At 44.4% G+C, this 10,390-nt stretch overlaps 1 protein-coding gene across 1 annotated transcript; it reads right to left on the bottom strand.

Moving 5' to 3' along the window:
* Positions 1–1,941: 1,941 nt before the first annotated feature.
* On the bottom strand, positions 1,942–4,018 carry LOC101770410 (protein FAR1-RELATED SEQUENCE 5-like). The gene is made up of 2 exons (XM_012844553.1): positions 2,739–4,018; positions 1,942–2,104 (listed from the first exon to the last, which is right to left on the bottom strand). Exons 1-2 carry the CDS (start codon positions 4,016–4,018, stop codon positions 1,942–1,944), a joined length of 1,443 nt encoding a protein of 480 aa, XP_012700007.1.
* Between the last annotated feature and the right edge of the window lie 6,372 nt (positions 4,019–10,390).

Genomic DNA, 10,390 nt, shown 5'->3' with positions numbered 1-10,390 from the left:
GCAGCCCTAGAGCATGGATATGATAGAGGTATTTGAATGAAGGCACCATATCATGTGGAAACCAAACAACGTGTGGAAACTTGGAAACTAGCAATCAGGGCCGTAGGATTCTAATCCAACGGATCCGGTGAGAGGTGGGCATTTTTTACACTTAAACCCCCCCACTGCCGGACCTTTTTCCCAAAAAAAACACCCTGCCCCGTTTGTGGTTGCCCGTGCGCCGCCTGATTCCATCGCGCGGAGTCACGAGTGCGCCGCTGGGGGAATCCGCCGCTGCCCCATGGACGGCGCCGCCCCTTCCCCCTCCGGCCTCCTACCCTCACGAGCCACCGTCGTCCCTGCCCCCGCCCCCACCCTCCCTGCCCCCACCGAAAAGGAACCCGCCTCCATCCTCGCCGGCCACCGTCGCCCCTATCCCCGCCGGAAAGGAACCCGCCTCCACCCTCGCCGACCACCGTCGCCCCTGCCCCCGCCGGAAAGGAACCCGCCTCCACCTCCGTCATGAGCCAGCCGCCGAGGGTCACTGCCCGGATCTGCGGCCGGTGCGCCCCTGACTCCGGCCATGGTATGGCCATGGTAGGGAAGTAATTATTATCTGTAGATTCAATGGGAAGTGAAAAGGGTGTAGTACTGATGAATTACAATCTGCAGAATGCAAATGCAATTGCGTTGTCATTGTCTTCTGATGCTTCTAAATTTGTGTGGATCGTTACAGATGGAGTAGCAAACGTCATTGAATCACTCAGTCCATCTGTCATTGAGGCAATGAATGGTGTAATAGGAGATGAGGCAAGGAAGAGAAGCTGGATGCTGTCAACAGGATGAGAAGCCCTGTCACAACCCGATCAAGGATGAGAAAGCTGGATGCTGTCACCAGGCTGCTGGCCCTCTGGTCGCTGCCCTCGATGAAGGATTGATTTGGAATAGATGTTGTGCCGTGATCTTGCTAGTGAATCTTGTTGTGCTTGTGCAGGGAGAGATTTTGCAGTTCTGTAAGCCAATAGAATGTAGCTGTCTAGTTCTTGTGCAGGTACTTGTAATTGTGAAAATGCAACTGTAAAATGGTACCATTTGGTACAATGTTATATGGATCAATGGATGCTTGTGCTGATAATGTATGTTTTGCCTTGTGGTTGTGCTGAAAATTTGTACCTACAGCTATGCACTTGCCAATGTCCAGGACACCACTGGATAAACAATGTATGTTGTGCTTGTGCTTGAATGGAGTCATGCTGCAGGGTGAGAGGAGTATTATCAGTTCAAGGGCAGTGCTTAGCTGAAACATGGCAATTATTTTCAATAAAATCTAGACATGATGTGTGTTCAGTCTCCTGTAAAATCTTGGCATTGTGTACCAAGGAAATCAATTTCACGGGCCTCTGCCATTGCTAAGGGGGCAAGCTGGCCAAGTATAACAAAACAAAGCAGAAATTTAGGTACAAATAACTCAATATCATGATGCAGCAGACCGCAAATCCTCTTCATCTACAGAAGTATATTGATGGTGATTGGAACTTTAAAGCAATTGCTTCAGTTTGAGATTCAGGTACAGAATTATTGAATGTCTGGGCAAAGAAAGTAACAAGTACAGCCATCTCACTTTCAATAAATTGAACATCAAGGAGCTCACTGCTCACTCATATCTAAACCTGATCCCCTACTTGTTTGGCCATATCAACATTGTTTGGGCAAGTGCGTGCGTCATGATCCCCTACTTGCTTACATTTTCCACACTTCCGTTTACTTTTACCCTTGCTTGCAACCTTCATCTCCTTGCTCTTCTTAATTCTTTTGCATCTCCCTTTGGACTTGATATCATTTGGTGGATGTATATCGACTTGATTTGGAATTTTACTACCAAGAAAAGATTCATACTCATCCTGTTTATTAACGATCGTAGCAGGCGTGATCTTTTGAAGAGGTTCTACTAGGTTGGATAAACTAGAAAATAAAAAAGTCCATCCCTTGTTCAGAGTTCTTGGCCATCTGGATGAGATCTTCAAACCGGTTCCGTGAATCTGAAATCTTTTTCCGCATTGCCACCTCCATAGGATCTTCAGGCTTTTCATCTAGCAGGTTACCTTCTTCATCAAAGAATAGTTCCCTGTAAAATTGAATATCTGATCAAGACTATTGTACAAAACAGCCATAGAAAAAAATCATACAATACAAACCTTTTACATCTTTTCTCCCATCTCTTCATAATATAAATTGATGGCACCTCATTTTGCTTCTCGGCTCTAAGCACTTGTATTATATGATGGCACGGGATGCCAGAGGACTCGTATAATTTACAGGAGCACCTACCAAACATGTCTGACTTGTTCAACTGAACCACTCGCTCTTTTCCAGATAGACTGCTGAAGGTGACAATTTTTATATCTTCACACTCTGTAATGCCCTGAATAATGCAATGGTCTCTTGCAGCTACGACTTGTTCCTGAAATTTACTGAAAACTTCATGTGTATATATCACACTACATTGCTTCTCCATGGCCCATGGTGTCATCATTTTAGGAGTCCTGTGAAGACTTGCATTGTTGGCCTTTAACTCCTCTTGGCGCTGACACTCCAAAGCTGTGTCAAACCTCAGCCAAAACTCAACAAAGGTCAATTTTCGATGAATGAAACGATTAAAAAAAGAATTTGCACTCTCCGATCGTGACGTAGTCCTAAGGATTCCTGCTAGAGGTATGTCCATAAAGTATGCCGGAATCCATGATTGACGCATGGCAAACTTTGTGGAAAACCAATCATTTCCCATGAGTCCAAAATCTGTTATGATAGAATTCCACTGTGACTCAAAATCATCTGCAGTCTTGGAGCCCCAAACACACATGTGTAGTCTATCCCAGAACTGTTCATCCTCTCTTATAGAGGGCCCGACCTTCTCAGGTACCTTTTCCATAATATGCCACATGCAAAGTCTGTGAGTTGTATCCGGTAGAATCTGAGCAATAGCAGCCTTCATGCTTGCATCTTCATCTGTTTTGATTAGATGAGGTGGTACTCCACGCATAGCCTTCAGAAATGTGTTAAACAACCATTCATATGACTCGATCTTTTCATTTGCCAAGAATGCTGCCCCTAGGAAAACACTTTGCAAGTGATGATTGACTCTAGTAAATGGCACAACAATCATGTTATACTGGTTAGTGGTGTATGTTGAATCTACAGAAACCACATCACCAAAAACACTATAGTTTTTCCTGCATAAGGCATCTGCCCAAAACACACGAACAAGTCGTCCTTGTTCGTCCACCATAAAGTCATAAAAGAAGGCAGGATTTACTTCCTTCTTTCGCTCAAGTTGTGCCACAAACATTTGTGCATCTGCATCTTTGATTTTGCTCCTGAGGTCACGGTAATAGTTTTGCAAATCTCTCAGCGTGCACCCAACATTCTGAAACCCACCCTCACTAACATGGAGAAGTCTATATGCCTGTGAGGTGCCAATGCTAGCCTTGTGACAACTGAACAAGGTACTCTTTTCCCTCTCACTAACATTACGGTTGGATCTTAGCAAATGCCTCTTATCTGGTGACACAAAACCATGGTTGTGCTCCTCAACCATTGAAGCTATCCGATACTTCTTATCACTGCCAAGCTTGACAACAATATGTGCCTCACAACCACATCTGGTTTCCATCACATTATGTGTCTTTCTCTTTTTTTCGGATTCGTCAATAACATTTTTTATGTTCTCCTTTCTGTACCCTTCCCTTGAACAATAATACCGCTTGAATAATATATCACCATTTTGTTTCTTATGCTGACCAACACGAACAGAGAAACCAGCTTCATGTGCATACAATTTGTAAAATTTCTCCACATCTGTAAGTGTATCAAACATCATTCCAACCACAGGCTTCAAATGATCCATGGCGGCAGCCTCAAAACTTCTTCCTGTAAGTCCCACGGTGGCGGGATCAATGGTGATGGCTTCAGAGAGGGCGTCGTTCCCTGTCCATGACTGTTGCAGCTCTTGCTGCTGTTGGCTGTCACCGTCGTTCTGCATCGTTGCTCCGTCCGAGTACGTTCTCTGCCAATTAGATTGACAAAACTTGCAATCAAACGAAAAGGAAATCGGGCCACGAAAATGAAAACGAATAGAAAGGTCATGAAAAGGAACTCACACACGCCGGAGCTGCACAGGACCTCGCAGATGGCCGGGCGCACGCAAAAACAAACTCGGCGAGCACACCAAGCCGGGCAATGGCCACAGTCGCTCTCCACCACATCCACGTCAAAGCCTAGGCACTGCTGCTGCTCTCCCACACGTGCGTCCCTGCAACGCGAGCCACGATGAGTGTGCTCATTGGTCACACGATTGAACTGCTACCATGTGCATCGGACACAGGCAGATGAACATTAACGTACCGATGGTTGGGATGGTGAAGGGGTGCCAGTACGGTGCTTGTCTTGATGATCTTCTGGACGTCCTCCAGGAGGATATGGTCTTGATGATCTTCTGGACGTACGTCCTCCAGGAGGATCTTGGCCAAGGCCGGCGAGTGGTATTCCTCGTTCCGGCGACTCGCACTCCTAGCGGAAGGTTCTGGTGGGCACACGGGCCGGCAGCGGAAGGTTCTGGCACTCGTTTGGGGATCACGCCGGGGGCGGCACACGGCGAGCGGAAGGTCTAGCGGCGCGCGGCTCGCTCGATCACGATGACGTGCAGCCGCCTGGCGTACGTGCAGCGCTTCGCTAGGGTATTTTTTTTTGGAAAAAAGGGCCAGCAGTGGGGGGGTTTAAGTGTAAAAAATACCCACCTCTCACCGGATCCGTTGGATTAGAATCCTACGGCCCTGATTGCTAGTTTCCAAGTTTACACACGTTGCTTGGTTTCCACATGATATGGTGCCTTGAATGAAATAGTGGCACATTGATCTCTAGTCCATAGATTACTTAGCAAAACATGATGATCATGGCATTTGCAGATTTGCTAGAGAGACAATGGGTATACCTAGAGAACAACAAAGAGCCACCAAAAACACATAGAGATTTTTCAACCACGCCCTTCATTGGTGAACAAGGGAGACACGGGTGAGATCATGATTTTGAGCAAAAAACGATTAAAGTGACGAATGTGCTCACTAGATGAAGAAGATGGAGCACCTGCACCCGAGAAAATAGCCCGACGGTGATGAGAGCGGCCGGCGACGGTGAAAGAGCACCCGGCGGTGGAGAGGCAACTAAACCCTAGGCTAGGGTTGCATTCGAGCAATTTGTGGTGGCGCGATGTAGAGAGGTGCGGGTGGTGGCAAATCGACGGTGTGCGTGGCCGGAGAGGTGTGGGAGGCGAGGGTGGCGGCGAATCGCTGAGAGAGAGTGGCGGCAGCGGTGTACGGGTGCGCGGGGGTGAAAACTGGCTAGGTCAACGGCGCGAAAGTGGCGGGTGGTGGTCAAAGGAGATCGATGGCTGAGATTGGAGAGTTTGAATGGACGACCGAGATCTTGCGGTTACTATAACCATCGACTCATTTGCTAGTAACAGATACAAGCCAGTGAATGGATCGGCGGGTGCAGTTACCACAAATGAAAGCTGCAGGCACCGATTGATTTGGTGCAATCATTGATGACATGCCGTATATGTCAATGACAACAGTGACTCTACTTAACAAAATTGTAGGCGCCGATTGATTCGTTGACTTCTTTTAGGCCTTCACCGTATGAATCGTTGACCATTCATTCCAGTTGTTGTTCGTCTGTGAGGACCGACTGGTTCGGTGACCAAAGAGAAAAGCACCGGTGATTGCGTCGATCACAAAGACTTGCAGATTTTCATGGAATTTTTGCGGAATTTTCTTAATCCAAGCCCAAGGTTCCAGAAGAAAAGCAAATAAACACTTCTTGGACAGGAGCAAGCGAACCTCTCTCAAACCCACAATTTTTCAAATATTTTTCAATATATGCCATAAGGCTAGCTAGGATTTTGCAATTGAAAAACAAATTCGAAGATATAGGAGGGTAGCACACACCTAGGGGTCTCAAGAATTGTCAAAGACAAGTAAAGCTCCCCCTAAATGCCTACCACAACCAAATGCCAACAAATGACGAAAACAGCCATGCATATGCATGCAAATGCAAGATAAGAAATTTAATATGGAATTTAAATCTATCTTGTCACATTTGATCCCCTTGCAAGCTTGTTCATGACAAGCCTCTCCCGAGTCTAGAGCAACCCAATAACCATCAGCTCTAACCATTCCTATCTCATCACTATCTTGCAAGGGTTAGACAAGCACCTATTGCATATTACATACGATACAAATTCAATGCAAGCACACAACACTAGGGTACTTGTTAGAAAAGTTAGTGAAGTCAAGGATATTAAGCTCATTCCTCAACTTACAAAACCTCGCTTCATCTAATGGCTTAGTGAAGATGTCCGCCAATTGCTCTTCCGTCCTTACACCTTCTAGCATGATATCATTATTAGCAACATGATCTCTAAGGAAGTGATGGCGAACACCAATGTGCTTTGTGCGGGAGTGTTGGACCATGCTGTTAGCAAGCTTAACTGCACTCTCATTGTCACACAACAAAGGTACCTTCTCTAGAACTACACCATAGTCTAGGAGGGTTTGTTTCATGTAAAGGATTTGAGCACAACAAGAACCGGTGGCTATATACTCGACTTTGACGGTTGAGAGAGCAACACTATTTTGCTTTTTGGAGGACCAAGACACTAGTGATCTACCAAACAATTGACACCCTCCGGAGGTGCTTTTCCTATCAACCTTGCAATCCGCATAATCCGAATCAATAGCCAACGAGTTGAAATCTAGCTCCTTTGGGATACCATAGGCCAATGCTTGGTGTGAGCTTGAGGTACCTAAGGATTATTTTCATGGCAACTAGGTGAACCTCCTTAGGATTGGCTTGGAATCTAGCACACACACACACACACACTAAACATGATGTCGGGCCTAGATGCAATAAGGTACAACAAACTACCAATCATAGAACGGTAGAGAGTTTGGTCAACCGGTTTACCTCCCTCATCCATGTCGAGATGCCCATTAGTAGCCATTGGGGTCTTGATAGGCTTACAATCATCCATCTTGAAGCGCTTGAGAAGGCCTTTGGTGTATTTTTCTTGAGAGATGAAAGTCCCTTTTTCAAGTTGCTTGATTTGAAACCCAAGGAAGAATATAAGCTCACCAATTATAGACATCTCAAACTCCTTTGACATCATATCACCGAACTCTTTGCAAAAGTCTTCATTTGTTGAGCCAAAGATAGTAGCATCAACATAGACTTGAAAAATAAAGAGGTCATCATTGATCTTCTTGGTGAATAGTGTGGTGTCAACTTTCCCAATCACAAATTGTTTCTCAAGTAGGAAGTCCCTAAGGTACTCATACCATGATCTTGGTGCTTGTTTGAGTCCATAGAGAGCCTTAGACAACCTATACACTTGATTGGGGTATCTTGTGTCCTCGAAGTCCAGTGGTTGCTCAACATAGACTAGCTCATTGATGTCTCCATTTAAGAAAGCAATTTTCACATCCATTTGATAAAGCTTCATGTTGTGACTTGAAGCATATGAGATGAGAATGCGAATGGCCTCTAGTCTTGCAACATGTGCAAAGGTCTCTCCAAAATCAATGCCTTCAACTTGAGAGAATCCCTTTGCCACAAGCCTTGCCTTGTTTCTCACTACATTGCCTTGATCATCTTGCTTGTTTCTAAAAACCCATTTGGTTCCAATCACTCTTGCATCCTTTGGTCTTTCTTCTAGTTGCCATACTTCATTGTGGGTGAAGTTGTTGAGTTCTTCATGCATTGCATTCACCCAATCTAGATCATTGAGAGCATCTTCAACCTTGGTTGGTTCAAAGTTTGAATGAAAGGATCTAGGATGTCGACTAGAGGCGGGGGGGGGGGGGGGGTTGAATAGTCGAACCTGAAAATTTTCACAACTTTGAACAAGTTTATCAGCAACTTTCGGAGTTTTCGGAGATTGTTCCGGAAATTTTGCAACTTACAGAATTTCCGGAGAAATCTATGGATTCTCCAAAGAAACAAGAATTTGAACTATGACCTTATGGAAGACTTTCTCAAATGTAAGTCACCGAAGATAGGTTAAGCAACATGATATTCTAGGCCTTTGGCACAAGATAGAATAGCTGGAAACTTGCTAGAAAAGTAGATCGAGTACAAACCCTAGAATTTTGTTCTATGCTTGAATATGAACAAATTTAAGAACAACAAGCAGAAGAGTCACAAGGATTTATTTACCAGAGTTCAGCTTCACACCTTGAAGCCTACGTCTTCATTGAGGATCCATGAAGGGTGGGATTTTCACACCGAAGCCACTTTTCTCACTCTAGCGACCCCAAAGATCAAGCTAGAGTCACTTACTCAATCGTTAGGGTAATACAAACTTCCCGTGGGCAGCCACAACCTTGGATGCTTCATGGGCAACGCCTAGCCGGCTAGGAGCTTGAAGCTCCAAGAGTAACAAACGTGAAATCACTAGCTTGATGAAGAACAAGGTGCTCAAGAGATGGAAAATCAGCTCACTAGAACTCTTCTTTGCTCTCCCTTGAATCCCTCCTTAAATCCCCCCACCAAATCTTCACCTAAATGCCAAGAGAGGAGTAAAGGAGGGCTTTGAATGTTTCTAAATAGCTCAGGTTGAAGTTAGGTCGAGAGAGAGACTGTGGGAGGGGGTGAGGGGGTATTTATACCCCTTCACTCTAAAACTAGCCGTTGGGGGTTAAGTTTTGGAAAACTCCCGAACTTTCTCCGGAAACTCCAAAACCTTTGTATTTTTTGGAACATTCTTCGGAAACATAGCAACTTCCGAAATCTTCTAGAACATCTTCTGAAAACTCTAGAACTTCCGAAAAAATCCGGAACTATCTCCAGAATACTCCAGAGTTCTCTAGTTAGCACCATTCTAGGTATCCCCATGTGATATGCAGGTGCAAAGGTGTCTCTCATAGGTTGGTTAGGTCATCTTGAGCACCTTTTTCAATGTAAAGATCAGAGATCACGCATCCCTCTTAATAGTGCGGCATTCCTATACTCAAATTCAAACCAAAAATATATTTATCCTTCAAGGTATGCCCTTTATCTATTCATTTCCTTTTTGAGGGGTCAATTGTAAGTGCTCCATGTCCATCATTCCTTTTAAACCTGCTTATGCACTTGAAAGTTCATTAGACACTTAAGCTCACATCATTAATCCACTAAAACCCACTTAGGGTGCCAAGATACTCTTCATTGAAACAAATGAAGCATGCTCACAATAATTTGAACATTGCTTGGATCTTGTCATGTTTCCTCTTGATGGACTCCCAATGATTAGATCTTGTGGATGAGCTTGAATTCTTGGATTTTTTCTTCTAGGTTCAACCACTTGGGGAGCTTATGGAGCATCAACATCTTGAGGTTGAGCCTCAACTTGAGCTTGCGGTACATGAGTATCTGCATGAGGAAGAGGTGAGTCTTCCACTTGATCTTGATCAACTTGCTCATCACCAATAACTTGAGGCTCTTTATGGGAAGAAGATGGTTGATCAATCACTTGAACATCATCTTCATCATCTTCTTCCTTTGGCTTGATGACTCCAATAGGCATGTTCTTCATAGCCTCCCTCAATGGTTCACCACCTACATCATCACAAGGATCAAGTGCTCCTTGGGAGCCATTATTCATCGAACTCCACATCATATGTTTCTTCAACTAAGCAGGTGGTATTGTTGAATACTCTATATGCTTTGGACTTCAATGAGTAACCAAGAATAAAACCAATATCACAATGTTTTTGAAACTTCCCTAGGTGTTGACACTTTTTGTAGATGTAGCATTTGCAACCAAACACCCGAAAATAAGATATGTTTGGCTTTCTCCCAATGAGCAATTCATAGGGGGTCTTCATCAATAGCTGGTGAGGAAAGAGACGGTTAGATGCATAGCAAGCGATGTTGATGGCTTCGGCCCAAAACTTCTCATGAGTATCATATTCATCCAACATTGTTCTTGCTAAGGTGATCAAGGTACGGTTCTTTCTTTCCACTACGACATTTTGTTGAGGAGTGTAAGTTGAGGATAATTCATGTTTGATCCCAATCTCATGACAATAGTCTTCTATATTAGTGTTGTCAAACTCCTTCCCATTGTCACTTCCAATCTTTACCAAGGTCATATTTGAGCTCTTTTGGCAAACTTCTTGAATGTGTTGGCTACTTCGGTTTTGTCTTGAAGAAAGAAAACCCATGTGTATCTTGAGTAGTCATCTACCACCACTAAACAATTGAGATTGCCACCAATTCTAACATATGTTGTAGGTCCAAATAAGTCCATGTGAAGCAACTCTAGAGGTCTTGTTGTTGACACATAAGTTTGGTTGGATGAGTGTTTGCTACTTGTGCC

Source organism: Setaria italica, chromosome III (genome assembly GCF_000263155.2).
Source record: "Setaria italica strain Yugu1 chromosome III, Setaria_italica_v2.0, whole genome shotgun sequence".
Lineage (NCBI taxonomy): Eukaryota > Viridiplantae > Streptophyta > Magnoliopsida > Poales > Poaceae > Setaria > Setaria italica.
The sequence above is the reverse complement of the archived record's forward strand: the minus strand, read 5'-3'. Positions and strand labels throughout refer to the sequence as shown.